At 39.8% G+C, this 25349-nt stretch overlaps 1 protein-coding gene across 1 annotated transcript in view; it reads left to right on the plus strand.

Moving 5' to 3' along the window:
* The window catches only part of LOC124268439 (serine dehydratase-like), a 37162-nt gene that overhangs the window by 4436 nt on the left and 7377 nt on the right, over positions 1-25349 (plus strand). The window contains exons 3-6 of the mRNA XM_046703402.1: positions 11606-11761; positions 14310-14385; positions 20337-20376; positions 22214-22441. Of these exons, the coding sequence (XP_046559358.1) occupies positions 11606-11761; positions 14310-14385; positions 20337-20376; positions 22214-22441 (500 nt within the window). The remainder of the gene's footprint in view (positions 1-11605; positions 11762-14309; positions 14386-20336; positions 20377-22213; positions 22442-25349) is intronic.

Below are 25349 nucleotides of genomic sequence, written 5' to 3' on the forward strand. Positions count from 1 at the left end.
ATAACATGACTGAGTTCTGTCTAGAAGAAACGTTTGCGCATCGCGCAGAGGAAGTGGTTTAGTTTTCTCGAAGTACACGGAAATTACCGAGGCCATGCGAATGGTCACTTTTGAAACAACGTCGCTGATTGCACAACTAAATCTGATTGTCTCCAATCACGAGTCTTGAACGCTCACACCACAAAAGGGCCGTATTAGAACAGAGGTTACGTAGGAAGATATGACAGGAGTAACCTCTGTGGGAAGAGAATGCCATGTAGCTGGAATATTGCTGAATGTGGCGTTAAACAACAACCAAACCAAACATCTTGCCTCATTAGTCTCAGTTTTGTAAGATCAGATTCACTTGTCTCTGAGACCTGTGAAGGTCCGGGTTAGAATATTGGCCTTCAGTAACCTATGCTTGTCGTAAGAGGAAACTAACGGTATCGGGTGGTCAGGCTTGCTGGCTTGGTTGACACATGTCATCGTTTCCCAATTGCACGGATCGATGCTCATGCTGTTGATCACTGGATTGTCTGGTCCAGACTCGATTATTTACAGACTGCCACCATATGCTGGAATATTGCTGAGTGCCGTGTAAAACTAAACTCACTCACTCAGTCTGGTTTGAGTAAGATCAGTTCCACTTGTCTCTGAGACAAGATCTTACGGCCACTACCAGATTTTGAGGACACTGCTATAGAGGTCTTACTCAGTGACCTCTGAGTGAACTTTAATAACGCGGATCTAAATGAAGGATGCTTGCGTCTGATATCCTGTCCCTGAACCGTATTATTTTCCATTATTCATAGATTGTCTGGTCCAGACTCGATTATTTACAGACTGCCGCCATATAGCTGGAATATTGCTGAGCGCGGTGTAAAACTAAACTCACTTACTCACTCCTCTCAGACTTTTTTGTAATGTCCTGAATGAAGCAAGTCCTCGGCTGCTGAATCTTCCATCTCACTGCGCTCCTTTTCCTTTACATGGAATTTGTTTCAATCAAAATTATATATATTCAGAGACTAAGCTTTAGTCAAAGGGGGATGATGGGGCAGCCTAATGGTCAAAGCATCCACTCGTTACGCTGAAGACCAGGGTTCGATTCCCCACATGGGTACAATGTGTGAAGCCGACTTCTGGTGCTTCTTGTCGTGACATTGCTGGAATATTGCTAAAAGCGGCCTAAAACCATACTCACTCACTCACCCATTTATTCTGAGGTATTTGTGCGAATCAGATATCGTATGTCTCAAACGATTCAGATCTGTTTCCTTATCACCTTGATTTGGAAAGTTTTTACAAAAATATTACATTTCTTCCATCATACTCCTGGTTTGGGATATACAGTATTACTATTGTTATTACAAACTAAGGGAACACATATTTAAGTTCATTATGACTGACACATTTCAACTAAAATGAACAGCAAAATGGCTAAGATTAAAAAAAAACAAAGACTTTATTATATTTATTATATGCATCAGTTCAGGACTTGTTTTAAGCATTTTGATCTTGCACTGGTGCAACCTGAAACTGCAAAGAGCAACCCCATACTTATACGAACTTGCACACAGTGCATGTTAATATGTTGCTGCTAAAAGAACACAGACTTCAACTGGAAAAAATCAATGATGATAAATTTGGATCAGTGACTGACAACATGGAGAGTGATGGAATGACTTTTACTGTTCATGTCATGAAATGTCATGAAGAAGTAAGATAAAATGATCTTATTAGACCCAGAATAAATTTGTTGTGATAAAGTCCTGTCATCAAAGCCAAGCATTATATATCATTCTCTTTTGAGCTGCTGATGCAGCCTGTTTTAGTCTGGTGCAACCAGTTTATTACCTAAGGTTGCACCAGGTGCAAGTAGGTTTCCTTTTCTTAAATAGAGAATACCTATGAAGATCTGGGTTAGAAATGGTCTTCATTGTTGATTGTTGTAAGAGTCGACTATCGGGAACGGGTGGTCAGGCATGCTGACACAGTTGGTTGGTTGTTTTGACGCTGCATTCAGCAATATTCCAGCTATATGGCGGCAGTCTGTATAAATAATGTAATCTGGACCAGACAATCCAGTGATCAACAGCATGAACATTGATCTATGCAATTGGGATATGGTGACATGTGTCAGTCAAGTCAGTAAGCCTGACCACCCGATTCCATTAGTTACCTTCTACAACAAGCATGGGTTACGGAAGACCAATTCTAATCTGGATCTTGACGGGTCTTGGAACTACTTGCAGCATCATGTTTATAAGATATATGTGATATTATTTTCACTCAAAGAAATACAATGAATGTCCTAATTCTCCATATCAATTTCCCCGTAATGTATTTGTAAGATTATTTTTAATCAAGAAAATCTTCATCATTCAAGCATGACACATACTTCATATTTGATTTCCTATTAGTACATGGTAACATTCATTATAATACTTCAGACCCTAAACCATCAATCCCTACTTGCAAGTACAGAGCTCAGCTTAGCCAAGTATTTGTAACAAATATGTGTAAATATATCATCTGTACCTAATAATTTTAAGTTGCTTTCGTACAGATACGTCTGAAAAATGTATAAATGCGCAATAGTATCGCTCTACTTAAGCACCCAAGGTATCCTTTTCAGAATGAACTCGGCAGCAGTGAATATGCATGAAACGGCTCATTAAGTGTTAATAAGACAAGCAGCTGTAGGGAGTTCATGTGACAAGTTGCTCGCTTGTGGCAGCACAGAAACAAGGTTGAAAAAAAAGAGCACCTGAAACAGCATTTAAAGCAAAATAATTTTAAAATTTGTTTCAGAACTCATTGGTGTAAAGAGACCACACAGACTGTTTTGTTTCTTTGTTGTTTAAGCCGCACTCAGAGAGATTCCAGCTACATGGCGGCGGTGTGTAAATAATCAAGTTTGGACCAGACAATTCAATGATCAATAGCATGAGCATCAATCTATACAACTAGGATAAGATGACGTGTCAACCAAGTCAGCGAGCCTTACCACCTGATTCAGCTAGTTGCCTCTGAGGCAAGAATTGGTAGCTGAAGACCAATTCTCTTGCTGAAACTCTCAACAAACAAACAAATCCTTTTTTAATAGAAATGGAGCTATTTGTGTCAAAATTATCTGTTTTCAGAGACTAGGCGTAAGTCTAACGAAAAACATAAGGAATCATATTTCATTCATATTTTATGCGCCTCTACTTCTCTTAAGCCATTAAGTGCAAGATTAAGTCAGTTATGCTTCATGTCCTGCCAATCCTTAATTAAATGTTATACATGACTCAGTGTTGGTAGTCTAATCAGAATAGTTTATTCACCTCCCATATCTCGTCAGTTTCATGAGTAAACACCGCACCAACATTCTTTGTGAACAGGCAGGCCTATAGGATGGCCTATAGGTAGGTTCACACGTCACGCACCCGTGAAGGTCTGGGTTAGAATGAACCTTCAGTAACCCATGCTTGTCGTAAGAGGCGACTAACGGGATTGGGTGTTCAGGCTCGCTGACTTGGTTGACACATGTCATCGGTTCCCAATTGCGCAGATCGATGCTCATGCTGTTGATCACTGGATTGTCTGGTCCAGACTCGATTATTTACAGACCGCCGCCATATAGCTGGAATAGTTCTGAGTGCGGCATAAAACTAAACTCACTCACCGACACGTCACGCCGAAGACCTGGGCTTGATCCCCAACATGGGTACAATGTGTGAAGTCCATTTCTGGTGTCTCCGACAAATAAATTGTACTCATCACTCTCAAACTCAATTGGGTATTTTGCCATTTTCCATTAATTATAAAATTATAATAAAGTTATAATGCTAGTGTATGGTATTATATTTGATCTGTAATATGAGAAACGTTAAGAAAGAAAGTTGCCCAGTTCATGTCCTGAAATAGAACCTCTCAATATAGCTCAGTTATTTTATCTATCCGCCGGTACGATTTGACATTTTTGTGTGTACGCATGAAGGTAACATTTATTGAGTAGTTACAAAAATTCATGCATACATGTACGCAACAGACTTAATAGGAATTGCGTTCTCACATAAATAGTTGAGTAATTAACGCAGATACGCCTGATCTGTACCTCTGAGTTATGAACCTCACTCACTCACTCTTTGTCAACTGGTTAAAGCTTTCGTTTATCATTGATGGGTACTGATTACTACTCATAGACTTTGTGAGTCTTTTTCCATACTGTAAATCTGAAGGGCATTGCTTCATGAAATTATTGCGCAGGGCTAAACAAAAGCATGAACTATATTTGAAAAGTTTTGTGACTTGCTTTACAGATCATGCACATTCAAACCTAGTTTTTGCATATTTTTTTTGTTACAAAAAAGTGGCCTGAAGAGTCAGTCTCTGCTGATGCTTGTGTTGTTTTGGTCAACAAGGAGTGAGTGAGTATTGTTTTATGTAGTTTTTAGCAATATTCCACAGTGGAAATTTTTAGCAATAAATCATGGGGGGACACCAGAAATGGGCTTCACACACTGTACCCATAGAGGGAATCGAACGAGAGTCTTTGATCCCTTTAACCACCAAGCTGCCCCATTGCCCCGAACACATGCACTAAGCAGGCCTCGTAAATGATCATTTTTTAGTCATCCTTGTTATCATATTTGATAAGTTTCCAACTAATATCTTCTGAGGAACGGCAACACAAGAAAGTGCTTCATTAAGATGTTGAGATAACTAAGGCTAAAAAACAATATTTTATGCCTCTCGTCACATTCCATCAGATAGGGAGAGTCTTAATGCATCTCCTTCAACACTAGCACATGTTACGCTCATAACCGTCTTTCCGATGACAGAATGCTTTTTTAGCAGTGACATTTCCCATTGCTTTTAGCAATTAAAGTCACGGAAGCATTTCGAGTGTGCCTGGGTACATGCTGGCTTTACAGAGTTACCTCCCCTGTTTAGATTTTATCAAGTGTTTTGGCATGTTTTTGTAGGTTGTTTTTTTTCTGCAGTTCCTGTTCTGTTTAACCGATTAACCATCCTCCATGTCATTAAAAGTGCGCCAGTCTAAACAGTTTATCTTAATTGCATCATGGCGTGGCTATTTGCGGGTTTCTGGAAGCACGAGTCTCATACAAATAAAATGGTTCTGAGTGATGTTGTCAACATTGGCTAAATACCGTATGAGAATGAACTGAATGTAAATTAAACTGTTTCCACCTAGAGTCACTGGAATGGTTTAAACCCATAAAATTCAAATGTGTTTTAAGGAATTTCCCATTTGCAGGTATTTCTCTTGACTTCATTATTGGACTCAACTGCAGCAAATGTGAAATTGAAAATATCCCAATTTAATGCAATTATAATTATTTTTATGTCTTGGTAGAAGTAACTGTATATCTCTGATGAAGAAGTTATAAAGAAGAGGTTTAATGCTAAGGTTTACAGTACTGCAAGCTAAAATACCTTAGAATTTAAGAAGCTTTTGAGACATTCCAGTTTTGAACTAAAGAATTATTTGTTCTGCTGTTTGCCTGTCAAGAATTCTTGATTTAGAATCTTGGATTTAAGTGGGATTTCAAGATGTTAACAGTTATATTTCATTCGGAAACCAAAGCAGGACAAGATTGTGTTTTTATGAGGCTGAAGCTGTAGTCTAGTGTTTGGGGCATCTACCTTTAAGAGTTGAGTGTTGGCTGTTCAGTCATTGGCTTCTTTCCATAAAGAAACAAACAAAAACACAAAACATTTAAGAATGGTAGTTGTTGTTGCCTTGCCTGGTGCTTGTCGTTAAACAGATAAAAGAAGGGCTAGTTTGAAGCTAGTTACTATAGTGTACCTTGTGATATTGGTAGAATATAGCTTAAAATAAACCTGAACTCATTCACTCACTCACCAAGAGCAATAATCTCAATAGTGACGTTAAACCATTTTTCACCTTTCCTCATGTTAGACTTGTTCTAGGATTTATTTGAGCTGCATCATCTTTGTAATGTGCATTTCGTCCTGTGATAAAGTCATGCAGCAGTTTTGACATCATCTATACTTTCAAGGCTTGTCTATATTTAACTGATAACCCTGTTGGGATGTCCATATTGTCCCATGATAAAATGATACAGTAGTTCTAACATCATCTGTATTTTCCTTGTTTGTCTATATTTAACTGATAACCCTGTTGGGATGTCCATATTGTCCCATGATAAAATGATACAGTAGTTCTAACATCATCTGTATTTTCCTTGTTTGTCTATATTTAACTGATAACCCTGTTGGGATGTCCATATTGTCCCATGATAAAATGATATAGTAGTTCTAACATCATCTATATTTTCCAGCTTTGTCTATATTTTAGCTGATATCCATTTTGTTCCTTTCCTGGTATTATTCCACTTATAAAAAAATGGCCCATTGGAAAATATTTCTGTCATATAGATTTACAAATTTTAAATTTAGGCCCTTGAACTACAAGACTGTTTGAGTAGAGATTGGTGAAAAGATAGGAGATGGATATTCTGATAATTAACTTTGAAACAGCCGAATATATACATTCTACATTCCGCAAAACTACAGACTAATTGTTTATGTTTGAATGTTCTGGGAGAACGCTTCTGTTAAAAAATACCTTGTGGTTTTGTTTTGTTAATTTTGGATACACTTCTGACACTTTGACAAATGACACTTGAGCAAGACAGAAGAACATTTGAATTTAAGAGGTGTTCAGAACAAGAAAATTGTTCGTTTTATTGTTGTTTACTGCTAACACAAATTGCCTGAATTCCTTCTTATAATAAACAGTTTTACAGCAACTCCCATTTCTCTTAAGACATTTTAGCAAGGAGATTTGAGAATAGTTGGTCTGTGAATTATATTTTAATGCTGAATTTGGTGGACAGTTACAAATTTAGGTGACACAAATTTTGGCAAATTTAGCACAATGACAATTGATAAATTGATTGACAACTGATAAATTAAGTAACCATGACAACAAGCCGATTTCATGGTCATGACAACTAATAAATTTGGTTATTTACAAGTAATAAATTCAGAGACTTGACAAATGTCACGATAATATCAACTGAAAATTTTAGTGAACATGTGAAATGAGGTGAGGTGAAATGGGGTTTAATGTCATACTTAAGAATATTTCGCTTACATGACAACACAGGGGTGGAAATAACTTTAAAATTGCTAATGTACTCCGGTACAGTGGCACATGTGAAATCACTTCCCTGATAATTTTTCCACTATACCGACCGTTTTCTTGTTGGATTTTTTAGATAAACAACATAATTAACATTGGAAAGTCAACTTGATGCCGGTACAGTGTGATATACGAATTTGCTTGCCCGACAGAAAAAACACTGGACTCGGACGTTGGGCAATGGGTTATTTCCACCCCTGCAACATACATTCATGTGCATGTGCGGCTGCTTGTACTGGCCATGACTTGACCCTTATAATCAGTATCAAAATGGTATGTAAACCGACTCCGAGCCGACCAGTCCTTGTTGTACCCATTAATGCCGAGAGCCAGGCAGGGACCAACAAGTACCATATTTTAACATCTTTTGGTATGACATGGCCGGGGATCGAACCCACGACCTTCCGCTCTCCGTTTAGTGAACATGAAAACTGATCAATTTCATGGTCATGTCAGAACTGGCAATGTATTCAGACAATGTTTGAGGAACTAAACAGAATTGTGAACAGTGTATGAAATAGTGTTGGGAATTGGTTAAAATCTCATAATTGATGATTGGTTCATTACAACTGATGAATCATCGACAATAATTGGTCAGAGTCATTCATCCAATTTTCCTTGTTATGTTTCTTAATGCACAAAAAAATCCAAAAAAATCATGTCATTCTTTCGGGGTTTTTTTCAAATTGCACAAAATGCATTTACAAATTTCACATCTTTACAGGATGACTAGTACGTTAGGAACATTACCACAGGGTGGAAGCGCTGTCCACACGAAATGTGGAGTTGCCCCCAAAGCAACTCCATTTCCTCACTGGACAGTAAAAGACGAACATGTTGCGCAATAGTAATGGTAAGTTTTCACTTGCATTTTTGTTATTTTGCAAGTATATAAGGTTTTGCCATTTGGCAGAGGGGTCTAGATTTGTACAGATCTTTCTGTAATAGCTTGATACCCTCTCTATTTATTGCAATTGTGCGTTAAGCGAGGGCACCCTCCCCGAGTGTCGAAACAAGATCACGGAAAATAATCGTTTCAACACGAAATATGACAACCTCATCAGCAGACACACAGTGTTGAAACTGTCCATTGCATTGAATGTTTACGTTGAAGTGACTGTCCATGTTGTTGCATGGATTTTAGAGCATGAACTGTTGAAATTCCACAGTTGTTGATACCCTTTTCCACAGATTTGGCAATGGAAACGGTATTTGTTGTGATTGGTCCCCTTAAATGCTATGTTCACACCATAACGATTTGGGCCACGATTGAAATCGTGGTCTTAATTGTGGACTAATCATGGCAATTCTATCAAATCTTATCTGATCCTGAGGTCAGTCGTGGCAATCGTGTTGATTGTAGAAAAATGTTGGACAGTTAAAAACATTTCTACGATCAACACAATTTTATTGTCAATCGTGATCATCGCACCATAACAAAGCGCAACATATCGCCCTCTAATTGTGCTTAGAAATCGTAGTGGTCGAAATAAATCGTGGACAAGACAAACACCACGCTCTGTTGAGATGTGTTGCGATCCGCCACGATCTCCCCACGATCTGTGACGCTCTGTCTGGTCTCACTGCTCACTTCCTGACACGAATGACTCACGAGCAGATACGAGTTGATACGAGTAAATGCGAGTAGATACGAGTAGATACGAGTATTTTACACAGACGCTCATGATCTGTTACGAGTTCTTGCGCCCATATATGTACTGGAAATCAGAATTACCGCGCGCCTTTAGGACTTCCCTCTGATCCACCGCATTAGCTCTAGCTGATGTGGCTGCGAGGTGCAGGAGGTTCATCCACATCTAGCCAGTCCACTTGGTCCTCCATGCCCCTGGGATGACATGGTGGTTTTCATCCTCATGGTTTGCCTATTGTGCAACAATGCCTGGATGCCTCAGCCTCAATAGGTTTGCAGAGCCACTGCTGCCTCCACTATATCCTTCACAGTATTGGGCTTCTGCCCTAGAGTCATGAGGAAACACCTGAATCTATTGGCCAGGATCCCAACGATTCTCCTCCCTCTTGAGAGTCCTCTCCTTCCTGGACATCCTTCTGCTCTATGGCTTCATGAGGTTGTTCCTGAGTGCGAAGGATGAAGAAGGGCATGTCTTGGTGGTCATCAGGGCTTGCAGTCAGATGGCAGGGTGGGGGGAAGTCCTATGGCTTCCTATTCCATGCCGTTGACCAGCCCGAGTCACCACATATCTTAGCATCTGACATGTGTCCTTTTCTACCAAGCTCAATCCACACAAACTTGTAATCTGCATCAATCAGAGCTAGGAGTGGTATCGAAAAGACGCCCTTGTAATTGACTGCAAGTTTGAGGTGGCAATGTGTTCGCCATCCAGGGCCCCAATGGCGTGGGATATATCCATCTGTGTTCAAATTGGTTAGTGACGGCTGTCCAGGCTTCAGGGATCACAGGTAGGCTAAACACAATTGCCTGTCACACTTCTGGAACTATTTCTGAGATGGTGGCCACTCCACACCTGAAGGCATACGCAAGGGACCCATAGTTGTCTGCAGCCTCAAGGTGCCTAAGTGTGACTGCCAGTTTCAGTCCAGGTGAAAGACGCTGCCTGAAACTGGTGACTTCCCTATCGATTGCTGGGGCCAGCATCTGCAGGACGTCATGGAAAAGCTGTGGCGTTAACCTTGTGTAGTTTTGGAACGCTACTGGATCCTCCAGCCTTAAATGGGTGTCTAGGAGGCTGGAGAACTGTCCAAACTGTTATCCCCTCTCCTCTTTGAACCATGGCCGCACGCAGGAGTGCCTGACTGCAGCTGTCCCGTCCCTTTGTGGTTGGAGTTGTAGCTGGTCTGGCTGCTGCTCGCCTGTCATTTGGATTTCTGCTTTAACAACGGCCATTGACTTGTCCATATCGCTGGTGCCAACGGTTGGAACAAAGGAAGTCATTATTGTATTTGATTTCGCTCATTCAACATTGGTTAGATGTCCCTTGGTTTTCAAATGCTTAGTGATGTGCTTTACCCGAATGTGCAATGCTAATATCTGAATGATAGTATGAACAATGTACATACTTTGGAATAAACTTGGCCCCGTTTCACAAAGCTTTCGTAGCGCTACAACTATCGTAAGTCATTGCTGCAGTATAGTAAGTACGAATGCGTAAGTACGAGATTTTAGGCTTACGAGAGCTTTGTGAAACGGGGCCCAGGACTTGGTTATACCTGGGGTAGATGTATATTTGTTCTTCTGATCGTACATGTTGGGGATTTTTTTACATTAAATCCCTGGCGAACAAACTGCAATATGGGTGTACAATCGTACTTGATCATACAAAATCGTAATAAATACGCCAAAATACGCTAGGTAGGCATGTCTACATCAAAACATTCTTCTTCACAACAAATATCTCTAGAATACTGTTTGATGACATGACAGTTAAAACTACAAACTGTCAACTCCTGGACAGTAAAATCACAACGCAATGGACAGTTTGTTTGCTAAATGTGAGCAACTCCATATACAATGTACAGTTTGATTTTTCGACAATAACCGAAACAATACTGACGGATTTAAGCCTAAACTCTGAATGAAGACCTAAAATAACAATATATAAGAATTGACAGCAAAAAAATGGTGTGTCTGCTGATGAGGTTGTCATATTTCGTGTTGAAACGATTATTTTCCGTGATCTTGTTTCGACACTCAGGAGGGTGCCCTCGCTTAACACACAATTGCAATAAATAGAGAGGGTATCAAGCTATTACAGAAAGATTTGTACATTTCTAGACCCATCTGCCAAATGGCAAAACCTGTTATACTTGCAAAATAATAAAAATGCGAGGGAAAACTTACCATTACTCTTGCGCCACATATTCGTCTTTCACTGTCCAGAGATAGCTTTCCTGGGCTCTGTAAGATAAGTTCAATGATGACTTGGAATGAGCTAGTAGTGAGAATGAAATGTAACAGACAAAACCAACCATGTGAAAAATATTGTTACGGCAAACAAGTGTTCCAAAACTGTTTGTGTTTGATTATGAGAAAACATGATCAATTGCTTGGTTGTTTGGTCATTGTGACAAATCTTCAATTATTTCAATTAGTCGGACCACCACTAGTATGAAATAATTGAAAACTCTTACCAGGTGGCTAGCTGGCCTTGAAAGTTACTATCCAACCTCAAATTTCACTAGCTGAAGATTGAGATTGACTGAAATGTACATAGCAAGGAACAATCGCCATTAAATATTCACAATCTAGCTTGTCGGACTGAAAACATTCGAGATTCTCTGGCCCAACAGAAAGTTTACTAGCTGTGGGCCAACAGGCAAGCAGCTATTTTGCACTCTGATTCTGAAATGTCTTTCATTGTATTTTTATATTTATCCCTCACTTTACATTGTTTCACCATGATTAATCTCTAAGAGGTCAGTCATTAACTAACTGCTTGTCTTCAGGCTGTGAGGGAACGAAACTGTCAACACTTAGTCTGTGCATCAGGGGGCAATGCAGGCATGGCCGCAGCGTACGCAGCGATGAAGCTGAAGACTAAAGCAACTATCGTCCTCCCAGAGAGTACATCAGCACAAGTTGCCGACAATCTGAGACTACTGGTATGTCACATTTATACCATGATTTCGCTGAATGTTAGCACTCTACTGATTCTCAAAAAAGCTGGGTGCTTATAACAAATAACCATTTTAACCATATATCTGAAGATTTAGTCATTAAATTAGAACTTCTATTCTCGATTCTGATTGCCTGAGAGCTAATCAAAACCGTACTTAAATGCCATTTTAAGACCGCTAATTAAAGTGACCGATTCACTGCGTATGAATACAACGAACTCGTTGACCCTATTGTTTGTAAACAAACATGTCGGACATTGGCAATTTCTATCTAGGCAGCATCTTTGGGTGTTTTTTTTTAAAGTAAAAACGGGTGGAAATAACCCATTGCCCGTCGGGCAAGCAAATTGGTATATCACACTGGACCGGTGTCCAGTTGACTTTCCAATGTTATTCATGTTGTTTATTTTTAAAAATCAACAAGAAAACTGCCGGTATAGTGGAAAAATTATCAGGGCAAGTGATTTTACATGTGCCACTGTACCGGAGTACACTAGCAATTTTAAAGTTATTTCCACCCCTGAAAAAGCGAATGGTTTGAAGGAGAATTTCTTGAACCTAATTCCAGTGAAGAAACTATGAAGCTGGAAAATCCGTCATCAGCGCAAAAGCGACAGTATATATTCAAACCGGGTCCAGATCTACATGTGTTGACGTCAACAATACACGTCGGCCCACACGTCCTAACATGACCACTTCGGTCCCGGCCGTAATGCCCAGTCCTTCCACTTCCACTGTCCATGTTTCCCACATAAAACGTGGCATGTCAGGTCTTTTCCAAATTGGGAATAGTAGGGTGGTTATCAACAGTTATAAAGAATTTCCGTGAATAAAGTTAGCGGCGACTAAACTTAGTGACTTCACGGCTTGAATTGGGATGAGTCGATTGTCATACAGTAGGGGAGATCAATATTTTGCTTGAGAAAAATCAAATAATTGTACTTGCTCACAGTATAAACTGTATTTTTTTTAATTTATGTATGCTACTTGTTACAACACAATACATCCTGAAATAAAGCATTTATGTTGTTGAAAATGTCTCATTTTTTGCATTACACAACCTGTCCCTCAACGTGACGATTCCAAGCGATTTCCAGGAAAAAGGCCCCTTCGTGCCTTGTGTTCTTGCGCGCCAAACAGTTCGGTTTTAAAACGCTTATCAGTCGTGCTAGAATGAAGATAAAGCTACTCTGTTTTCAAATTTGCGGTCCTTTATCGTTGATTTAAGACCGCTAAATGTTTAATTTAAAACTTCACGCAAAATTGAAAACAGAGTAGCTTTATCTTCTAATTAGGAACAAAATGGAGATACAATCTACATAACATTTTGGCACAATTGATTTTAGGTTTAAACAAAATGATACTTTTAAAGGAATACCTTCAGTCAGAGGAAAATTAAGAGCTGCTTGTCTTCAGAGACAGAATATATACTGTTCTGGCCGTGAGTGTATAAGGTTTTTGCTTGACATAAATATTAAATTTCATCATATATCTGTCCTACAAATTTTTGTGCCTCGAAACTGAAATTAATCCAATTCTGTCATCTAGACAGAACTTTTTTCAACCTAGGTTATATTGCCTGAATATTCTAGTATATCTTTATGTCACACATTCCCATTAAAGACCTGTTGCATAGATCAATGCTTACGATTATAATCACTGGATTGTCAGATCCAGACATAAGATTTACAGACTATCCTCACCACGCTAAGTGTGGGGTAGGGTTAAATTATGAAAAAAAAGAAGAAAATGAAGCTAACTGTACTGAATGTATCCCCAACTCTAACAATTCATCTCTCTCTCTAACTCTCACACACACACACACACCCACCCACCCCTCCCACCAACACCACCAACAATAAAGCCAAAATTCCATGGCACCCCAACCTCCCCTACAATAACTGACCAATCAGAAAATAATACTTAATTTTTATTCTCTGACTGGTCCACACACACACACACCCACCACCACCACCACCACACCACACCACACCACACACTCCCTACCCCACGACCGCCTCCGTGGTATAGTGGTTAGAGCGTCCGCCCAAAAGACGTTAAAATATCGTACTTGTTGGTCCCTGCCTGGCGCTCGGCATTAATGGGTACAAGGACTGGTCGACTCGGAGTCAGTATAATTTGTCTGAGTGGGATATTCATGCTTCACTGCAGCATGGTATCTCAGTGGGCTAGCACTATAAAACCAGCTTAAGTCTGGGCTAGTACAAGCAGACGCACATACACATACACACGAATATACGTCGTCATATGAGCGAAATATTCTCAAGCACGACGTTAAGCCCAATTTCACCTCACCTCCCTACCCCACCACACACAAACACCACTCACTTTTGAAGATTGAAATTGCATTATTTTGTGTGTGCTTTTAACTGCAGAATCATTTGCAGAATTTTGAAAAATGGGATGCAGGATTAACTTAAATTTGCTGCGGAATTCTTAAAGATTTGTCACAGAATCCAGGAGGGACTGGTCCTTTATGCCATGTTGGACGAGGTGTTTATGTCAATTCCAGGGAGCAGAGGTACTAGTCCATGGAAAGGTGTTCGACCACGCCAATAAGTTTGCCAAAGAACTTGCATCTAAGCCAGGTCAGTATTTCATAGAGCTGGTTAAAACAAATCGAAAAAAAAGAAGTATCATGAATGGGAACAGTTAATGATTATCATTATGAAGATTGTGGCATCGGTTATACCGAACATAAACTCTTGTGTTGAAATATAGTTTTAATTTTCTCACACAACATACTGGGTTATGTCTTTATTCGTTGGCTGATTTTTAATTATGTTTAGGACAAAAATATGTCACCACTCAACATATCTCTGGTATATGTCGATACTCGATCGATACTATGTTAGAGATTATCGATCTCTACAATCTGTATCAATAGCAAGTCCTAATACTTCACCATTGTGTGAGTATTTCTTCATTTAAGGGGCAGATAGAAATCCTAGTAGTTGAAGTGTTTGCTTGTCACACTGAAGGCCCAGGTTCGATTCCACACGTGAGTGCAGTGTGTAAAACCCACTAGTTGTCTCCCTTATCATCATATTGCTGGAATATTGTCAAAGCAGCCTAGAACCGTATTCAGTCACTCAAACATTAATGTTATCACAAAAAACAACTACTGTGATACTGATAAACAAAAACAACGAATCACACAATGCTTTTCAGAAAGTTATAAATTTAACAAAAAAAATTCTTTGGAATTACACTTTCTTAAAGCTTACGTGCAACCCAAAACACAACTTTGCAGATTCTGATACCTTTCGGTATGGACTTACAGAAACAATTATCAAAACTGCAAATTCAACTTATAGAGTTGAAAAATAACGTGATGAAAAATATCCCGTGAAATCGGAGGTCAAACAATTCACTAAAACAATCCCTGCTGGGGTGAAAAGTGGTTCAACAGCTGTGCTGCGCTGCGCACATAGTGCGTGCACAGTGAATAGGTTCGTGCGGCTTAAACCGGGATACCTATACATACACAAAGAGCCCTGAGCGTATAGGCAAATGAACCAGCCAATGAAAGCCTTCATTACACTTATGTGCACGCCCACCCGCTCTGACTGGGGCTGGTATCCCAGGTGCTTCGTTTCGAGGGTAGTAAATGCAAGTAAAAAATATTGGACTTTTGATTTGCGATTGTATGCTTATAATTTTGTTTAGTTGCATTTTTATAATCAGTAATGTATATCATACGATAAATGATAATTGTGTTTTAATTGTTTCTTTTGTTGGTTGAATCTAAGCTTTAAGCAGAGTGCAAATTCCCATACTGTTTGGTTGAGTCCCATCGCAAGGTCAGAGCTTCAACCAAAATCAGCCACCAAGGCTTCCATAAAACTGGTAGTGTAGGTCTCTGCTTTGTGAACTTTCTGACATGTGTAATTTGACACAGCTTGCTTAATCCAAAAAGGTACTATACTTTGTACTTTACTGAGGAGACCTGTGAAGGTCCGGGTTAGAATTGGTCTTCAGTTACCCATGCTTGTCGTAAGAGGCGACTAACAGGATGGTGGTCAGGCTCGCTGACTTGGTTGACACATGTTATCATATCCCAACTCAGAGATTGATGCTCATGCTGTTGGTCACTGGATTGTCTGGTCCAGACTCAATTATTTATTGCTGAGTGCAATATTAAACAAAGAAAGAAAACTCTACTAAGAAAGTGTAATTCCTGATTTGTTACATACATCCACATATCTCTGTCAACCAGTGGTGTGTTGTCTTGTGCATAGAGCACAGGTCACTAATCAGGGGAAGTTAAGCAACGCTGGTCTTTGAGAGTCCTTGGATGGGGGACCATGTTTGGCAGCTTGACTCTTGAGAGCTTCTAGGACTTTCTGCCCCACAACAAAGCACCTATATGGTCTAACCTTAGGCAAGTGAGTTTGTTCAAAATTGCCTCTGTTCACCCAGCAGAAAATGGGTACCCGGTGGGATATGTCATATGACTATTAACCTTCTAGCGCCTCACAGGCAGCTTTAGTTATCCGGGGTAATAATGCCCATCATGCTCTTAGAGCATGTCCCTGCGGCGTAGTGAGTGAGTGAGTGAGTATGGTTTTATGCCGCTTTTAGCAATATTCCAGCAATATCACCGCGGGGGACACCATAAATGGGCTTCACACACTGCACCCATTTTGGGAATTTAACCCAGTCCTTCGCCGTGACGAGCGAATGCTTTAACCACTAGGCTATCCCACCGCCCCCCTGCAGCGTAGAAGTCAGCGCTAAGTAAATGGCCAATTATGTTATTATTTATTATTATTTAATCCTGGGGACTCTCAGTAATGAATTTGGATGTCAACTGCATGGAGATGGGGACAACCCAAGACATGCTCCACTCCATCTAGTGGATTTGTTGTAGAACAGCACATGCTTCATAATACATGAAAGCACATGACACACTAAACCTGTTACAGATGGTGACTCTAATATGTCACTAGAGGACACCCTCTGACCCCAGAGAGTATTTCATCAAGAAAAGAAGTGTCAGTTATATGTGACATTCCAAAAACTTTAAGTTTATTAGTTTAAACAGTGACAATTTTTACATCCAACATGACTTGCTGTCGGATTTATAAGCTTCCGTTCACCATGAGTCTTCACATTTTAAGAATTCCGCAGTGTATTTAAGTAAATTTAAGTAATTCTGCTTCCCATTTTTCGAAATTCTGCAAAAAGTTCTGCAGTTAAATTTTTGAAAAAACAAAAACAATAAAAAAGTAAAGATTTCAAACTTTAATTCTTAAACACAAAGTTGTATGTTTTAGAGCAGCCATCAGCTTGGTTTTTTTCTTGCAAGATGTTGTTTTTATATTTAGAAAGATGATCTGAAACGGTACTCTTATGAGTGTGATTGACAGTACAAACTCTTGTTTGGCTATGTTGTCCTTGTTCGGCCATGGTGTGCCGTGTTGTCCTTGTTCGGCCATGGTGTGCCATGTTGTCCTTGTTCGGCCATGTTGTGCCATCCTTTGAACAACTGAGGAATCCAGCTACACATATTGGTGAAAAGTAATCTGTACAAGACAAAGGGGTGACTAAATAGTCAACTCAGTGACCTATTTGATGCATGTATGGATGTTCATGACATCATAAACTGACCCGTGAAGATCCCAGCCAGAATTGGTCTTCAGGAGCCCAGACTAATGGGATCAGGTGGTCAGACTCGTTGACTTGGTTGCCACATGTCATCATATCCCAATTGCTCAGATCGATGCTCATGCTGTTTATCACTGGATTGTGTGGTTCATACTCTATTATTTACAGACTGGCGCCATATAGCTGGAATATTGCTGAGTGAGGTTAAACAACCAACAAACCAAACATAAACTGGATTCTCTGGTCCAGAATCACTTGGATGTCGTTCAATGTTGGGTCCAGAATCGCTATCAGGGTATTTACATATTGATGTAAAAAACAAAAGCTGGAACAATGGCAGTGTTAAACAACAGTCAATCAGTTTTTGCCAATGTCTGTCCCAACATCACACCTTACTATCAATATCTTGGTACGAGCTGAGACAGGAAATACATGCCAATGTCTGTCCCAACATCACACCTTACTATCAATATCTTGGTACGAGCTGAGACAGGAAATACATGCCAATGTCTGTCCCAACATCACACCTTACTATCAATATCTTGGTACGAGCTGAGACAGGAAATACATGCCAATGTCTGTCCCAACATCACACCTTACTATCAATATCTTGGTACGAGCTGAGACAGGAAATACATGCCAATGTCTGTCCCCAACATCACACCTTACTATCAATATCTTGGTATGAGCTGGGACAGGAAATACATGCCAATGTCTGTCCCAACATCACACCTTACTATCCATATCTTGGTACAAGCTGAGACAAGAAATACATGCCAATGTCTGGCCCAACATCACACCTCACTATCAATATCTTGGTACGAGCTGAGACAGGAATACATGCCAATGTCTGTCTCAACATCACACCTTACTATCAATATCTTGGTACGAGCTGAGACAGGAAATACATGCCAATGTCTGTCCCAACATCACACCTCACTATCAATATCTTGGTACGAGCTGAGACAGGAAATACATGCCAATGTCTGTCCCAACATCACACCTCACTATCAATATCTTGGTACGATCTGAGACAAGAAATACATGCCAATGTCTGTCCCAACATCACACCTCACTATCAATATTTTGGTACGATCTGAGACAGGAGATACATGCAAATGTCTGTCCCAACATCACACCTTACTATCAATATCTTGGTACGAGCTGAGACAAGAAATACATGCCAATGTCTGTCCCAACATCACACCTTACTATCAATATCTTGGTACGAGCTGGGACAGGAAATACATGCCAATGTCTGTCCCAACATCACACCTTACTATCAATATCTTGGTACGAGATGAGACAAGAAATACATGCCAATGTCTGTCCCAACATCACACCTTACTATCAATATCTTGGTACGAGCTGGGACAGGAAATACATGCCAATGTCTGTCCCAACATCACACCTTACTATCAATATCTTGGTACGAGCTGAGACAGGAAATACATGCCAATGTCTGTCCCAACATCACACCTTACTATCAATATCTTGGTACGAGCTGAGACAAGAAATACATGCCAATGTCTGTCCCAACATCACACCTTACTATCAATATCTTGGTACGAGCTGAGACAGGAAATACATGCCAATGTCTGTCCCAACATCACACCTTACTATCAATATCTTGGTACGAGCTGAGACAGGAAATACATACCAATGTCTGTCCCAACATCACACCTTACTATCAATATCTTGGTACGAGCTGAGACAGGAAATACATGCCAATGTCTGTCCCAACATCACACCTTACTATCAATATCTTGGTACGAGCAGAGACAGGAAATACATACCAATGTCTGTCCCAACATCACACCTTACTATCAATATCTTGGTACGAGCAGAGACAGGAAATACATGCCAATGTCTGTCCCAACATCACACCTTACTATCAATACCTTGGTACGAGCAGAGACAGGAAATACATGCCAATGTCTGTCCTAACATCACACCTTACTATCAATACCTTGGTACGAGCAGAGACAGGAAATACATGCCAATGTCTGTCCCAACATCACACCTTACTATCAATACCTTGGTACGAGCAGAGACAGGAAATACATGCCAATGTCTGTCCCAACATCACACCTTACTATCAATACCTTGGTACGAGCAGAGACAGGAAATACATACAAACATGTTTCAGCATGAAAACTATTGACATGCTGATGTAATTTTAAAATATTTCTGGATTGATAAAAGAACACCTTTAGGTTTGTGACTCTATGGTAGTAACTCAACAAACATGCTTACAATCCCTTTTGGAAAAGGATTATATTATATAATTGTGAGGGAGTTAAAGGCACAAAGAGCTTCAGGATATTAGCTGAATATAGATATTTTACAGCTGCTTCTACCAATGTTCAATGTCTGTTCATTTGTCTGGAATTTCAAGTGCTGGTCTTTGTGCTTCTTTTACCCCTCTCGTTATAAAATCAATGCTAGTACTGATGAATGTCAACATATACCAATGGATTGAAGCTCATGATGTCAGTTGGGGTGGTGGGGTAACCTAGTGGTTAAAGCGTTCGCTCATCACGGAGAAAAACCAGGTTGGATTCCCCTCATGGGTACAATGTGTGAAGCTCATTTCTGGTGTCCCCGCTATGATATTGCTGGAATATTGCTAAAAGCCGCGTAAAACTAAACTCAGTCAGTCAGTCATGATGTCAGTCATTGGATTGTAAGGTACTTGGTTATTTATAGATACAATTTTGTTGGGTGTGTTATAAGAGAAGAAAATAATGTTTTAACTGACTTATTGGATAATGGGTTTAATTTCACTCTCACTCACTCACTCACTCACTCACACACACTCACTCACTCACTCACTCACTCACTCACTCACTCACTCACTCACTCACCTGACCTACCACTTCCCACTGACAAACTGTTCATTTCTAATGTTGCTTAAACTGTTTTCCAGGTGCTGAATATGTTCATCCATTCGACCATCCTGATATTTGGTAAGTTAACACTCATTTCACACATATTTTGTTAAAAAAATATCCTGACATATTTGAATCCAAACTATAGTTTTTCTGATATAGTATAGTTCCCCAGGGCCGGTGGGGTAGCTTAGTGGTTAAATCGTTTGCTCATCATGCCGACAACACGTGTTCGATTCACCACATGGGTACAATGTGTGAAGCCCATTTCTGGTGTCCCCTGCAGTGATGTTGCTGGAATATTGCTAAAAGCGGCATAAAACCAAACTCATTCATTGTATAGTTCCCCAGCAACCTTTGCTTGTCAGCTGGCCACACTTAGTGACTCCATTTCTCAACATTGGCGTTAGTCACAATTTCATTGGTTTGTTTGGTCCAGACTTATTTACAGATCTCCTTATCTAGCAGAAATATTGCCGAGCGAGGCAGCACACAGACCTATATTGTTCTTGTTATATGGGGGGCGGTGGGGTAGCCGAATGGTTAAAGAGTTGGCTCGTCACGCCGAAGACCCGGGTTCGAATCCCCACATGGACACAATGTGTGAAGCCCATTTCTGGTGTCCCCCGCCATGATGTTGCTGGAATATTGCTAAAAGCGGCGTAAAACCAAACTCAGTCAGTCAGTCTTATTATATGGCTGTCTATCTGAAATTTTGCGAAGAAAGAAGAAAATATTATTAACCTTTAGGTAAATAAGAAGTCTTTTGATTGGTAATAGCCAGTGCATATGAAAACGTACCCAATGACGGCGAAACATAGACAAGCTGTATTCTTTCTTCTTTATTACCGACGTACACACATTGACGTGTATTGCAGGGTAGTAATTTTATGCGAAAAGTGCTTCTCATGAGGGGAACAAGTGTTCATGCTGTGTGTGCATGAGCGCAAACAGGAAAAGGTAACTCTAGTTGTTGTTGCTAGCACAGTGGAATAGAAACGTTCATAAGGTCAAATTAAAAAAATGTTGTGGTTCCGATTACACCTCTTTAAAATTTAGGGTAGGTAGGTAAGTAGTATACACAATGATAGTATCATTGTATATACTACTAGGTAGGAATATTTTTTTACATTTTTTATAGAAGGAAAGTACAAACTAATAACACATGTATCAATGTGTAATTGTTTATTCAATCAGGTTGTGTCCATCATTTCGACTTTTTCTATCAGAATGACAGATATCTGTCGGTGCCGGTTTAAAACAATGGTGTCTGAAAACTTATTTTATTCAGTCTGCTTAAAAAAAATAGGGTCTGCACCAGGATTCAAGGGTTGATCGGGTAATCAAAACCACAACATTTTGTTAGGCCTAAAATGCCAATAACCATAGCAGAGCCAGTATAATCTCCTGCTCAGCATGACATACCCTAATGTTTCACAGATAGTATGAATCCATCTTACCCTGACCTTGAAATCCAACTCATTTGGAGAATTGAACTATTATTATCAAAATGTTTGGAGAATATGCTATTTTTTATCTAAGAAGTGTAAATAGATTAGGCCAGAGGATATATCCTTAACAGTGGTATTATTTGAAATGACCAGTCCGTTAAAACATAGTTCTTAAGCCTACATATCATTTCAAATATCAATCCTTAATGTTTGTTGTCATCGTGTCCCAATTGCGTAGATTGATTCTCATGGTGTTTATCAGTGGATTGTCTGGTTCAGACTCGATAATTTACAGACCTCTGCCATATAGCTGGCATACTGCTGAGTATGACGTTAAACACCAACCAACCAACTGTAATGTTTGTCGGCAACAACAATTATGATGAAACACCTTTTTAGTACTGTTTCAGGATGTCATAAATAATTAGAAATGGAAAAATTGAAAAATTCATTACTTTGTACAGGGAAGGACATGAGAGTATGATTGTGGAAGCTGCGTCTCAGATGCCGGTCAGACCTGACGTTGTGCTGACGAGCGTCGGAGGCGGAGGGCTCATGGTTGGGATTATCCAAGGCATGTGGAAGGTCGGGTGGAAGGATGTACCGGTCATTGCCATGGAAACAGACGGAGCTAACTGTTTCAATGCAGCCATCAAAGCAGGGAAGCTAACCACACTCCCAGACATAACAAGGTTTGTTTGTTTGTTTTGTTTGTTTTGTTTGTTTGTTTGTTTAACGCCACACTCAGCAATATTCCAGTTATATGGCAGTGATCTGAAAATAATCGACTCTGGACCAGACAATCCAGTGTTAAATAGCATGAGCATTGATCTGCGCAATTGGGAGCCGATGACAAACACGTGTCAACCAAGTCAGCGAGCCTGACCACCCGATCCCGTTAGTCGCCTCTTATGACAAGCATATGGTTGCGGAAGACCAATTGTGTCCCGCATCTTCATGGGTACCTTACAAGGTTATAAGGGGGCCAAGCAGGATCTTTTGAGTGAGAGAATATGGATTAATGCCACGATGTTCCAGCAAAATGATAGGGAGGGGCGGTGGGGTAGCCTAGTGGTTAAAGCGTTCGCTTGTCAAGCTGAAGACCCGGGTTCAATTCCCTACATGGGTACAATGGTGTAAAACCAAACTCACTCACTCACTCACAGCAGGGGCTTCAAACATTTGTACCCACATGGGAAATTGAACCAGGACTTCAGCATAAAGAGCAAACACTTTAACGCCTAGGCTACCCAACTGCCTGGATCTTTTTGAGCACAAAACTTTTAAACCTTTTCCACAAGCAAACACAGCAATCTGACTTGTATATTTCAGATACTTTTCCATGAATCTTTCATGTCAGGACCTAGAAAAAAATTCTGTTGTTTGTTTTACAGATTTTTGGGTGGGAAATGTCCCGCTTTGCATTTTTCAACAAAAATTGTTTAAGTCAACACACATGTAACATAGAAACCATTGTATTTTAAGTAAATATCAGGTGCTGGATTGTCTGGCTCAGTTTGTTACCAGCTGTCGTAATATAGCTGTAATATTCTTGTGTGTAGCCTTAGACAACAAACAAGTGACAACAAGAACACCTTGTCAGGTGAGTTAAGTGGCAACTCAAGCAAAGTTTTTATGTGCAGGGAATATGAAGCTGGAGATGTAAAGAATATAACATGTCACCTAGTGAAATGCCAACTCGTCAGTTTTGAGACAGAAGCATAAAATTATCATGAAAATTATTCAGGATCTGATGCTTACACACTTGCTAGCACATAAGGGATAGCGACAATTTGATGTTCTTGGAGTACGGGGTGAGGTCCTAGGTTGTTGTTTTTTAAATTAAATGTCCTTGAAATAAAACCACTTAAGATTGTTGAAAATGTACAAAAAAATTGTCATCCTCAAAAACTGCAGTGTGGTTCACAAAAAAATATTTTCCAGCTTGTAGTTATTCTTATAGGCTTATTCAGGCTTATATAGAAATCTCGTTTTGCAACTAAAGATGAAATGTTATCTTATCTCCATACCAAATACTACTCTCACCACCTATGAATGCCAAATGATCCGACCCCTTACTTGTACAGTTCCCAATACAAACCTATCAAGATTCTGGTTAGAATGTTTACCCTTTGTTTACCTGAAAAGGATTGATGCTCATGATGTCAGTCACTAGATTGTCTAGTCCAGAGTCAGTTATTTACTGACTGCCATGATATAGCTGAAATATTGCTTTGTCAGCAGAGGTACAGATAAGTCTATTGCGTACAAGCGGTGTACGAAATAACCACTGGCCCACTAGCCTGTGGCTAGTAAAAGTCCAGTGGGACTAGTAAATCTCCACAGTCACTGGCCCGATTGTCTAGTGAATTTTCATGGGGTCATTTTTTAAATATCACACTCTCTCCAATTTGTTAAGTTATAATACACTTTTAAATCATGCAAGATTATGGCCTGATAAATGATGATATGTTACCTTTTTGTACTATTTGTCTTATTTTCTACATTCAAATTTCGGGCTAGTAGCTTTCAGGCATAGATAGTCCGACAGGCTAGCAAAATTTGGAAACTTTCGCACACTGCGTACAAGTATGCTTGAATTTTTGTAAATACTCAATAAGTTGATCACAAAAGTGTCAAATCTAAGCTTGCATACTGGTGGATAGATAAAATAACTTAGGTATATTGAGAGGTTCTATTTCAACACATGAACTTGGCAACTTGCAATCTTTCTTATCGTTTCTCATATTATAGTTCAAATATAGATAACGAATACTTAAACAAACATTTAAACTTTATCATATTTCTACAATTTATGGAAAATGGCAAAATACCCTAATGAGCTTAGTGAGGTGGGTACAATTTATTTGGTTATTCACTGGAAAATTAGGATATCCCATTGAGATGAACACAAGTGGGTACATAACTCAATGACCTTAAAAGTTATCCGTAGCTCTAGTCAGCAATTGAATGAGCTCTTATTTGAGATCCGTGGTGGGTTTACTGTTTGAACCACTGTTTGCCTGAATTATGTCCCTTGTCATACTCGTCATATCTCTGTCATTAATATTGCCTTTCTCACTTGTTACTACCTGCGCACAAACCCATGAAGATCCGGGTTAGAATTGATCTTCAGCAGCCCATGCTTGTCGTAAAGAGGCGACTTACGGGATCGGGTGGTCAGGCTTGGTTGAGACATGTCATCATATCTCGATAGTGTAGATCGATGCTCATGCTGTAGATTCACTGGATTGTCTGGTCCAGACTCGATTATTTACAGACCACCGTCATAAAGATGGAATATTGCTGAGTGTGGCGTAGATACTCATCATATCTCTGTCACAAAAGTTTCTCCCCACTACCTACCCTTGTCCTACCTACTACCTAGTTTCTTGTCAGCTTTGAGGTGAAGTGAAATTGGGTTTAATGTCGTGCTTGAGAATATTTCGCTCATATGACGACGTGCATGCGTGTGTATGTGTATGTGCGGCTGCTTGTACTAGCCCAGACTGAAGCTGGTTTTATAGTGATAGCTCACTGAGATACCATGCCACAGTGAAACATGAATACCCCACTCAGACACATTATACTGACTCCGAG

This window comes from Haliotis rubra, unplaced genomic scaffold, assembly GCF_003918875.1.
Source record: "Haliotis rubra isolate DU_JTF1 unplaced genomic scaffold, ASM391887v1 Scf101, whole genome shotgun sequence".
Classification (NCBI taxonomy): Eukaryota; Metazoa; Mollusca; class Gastropoda; order Lepetellida; family Haliotidae; genus Haliotis; species Haliotis rubra.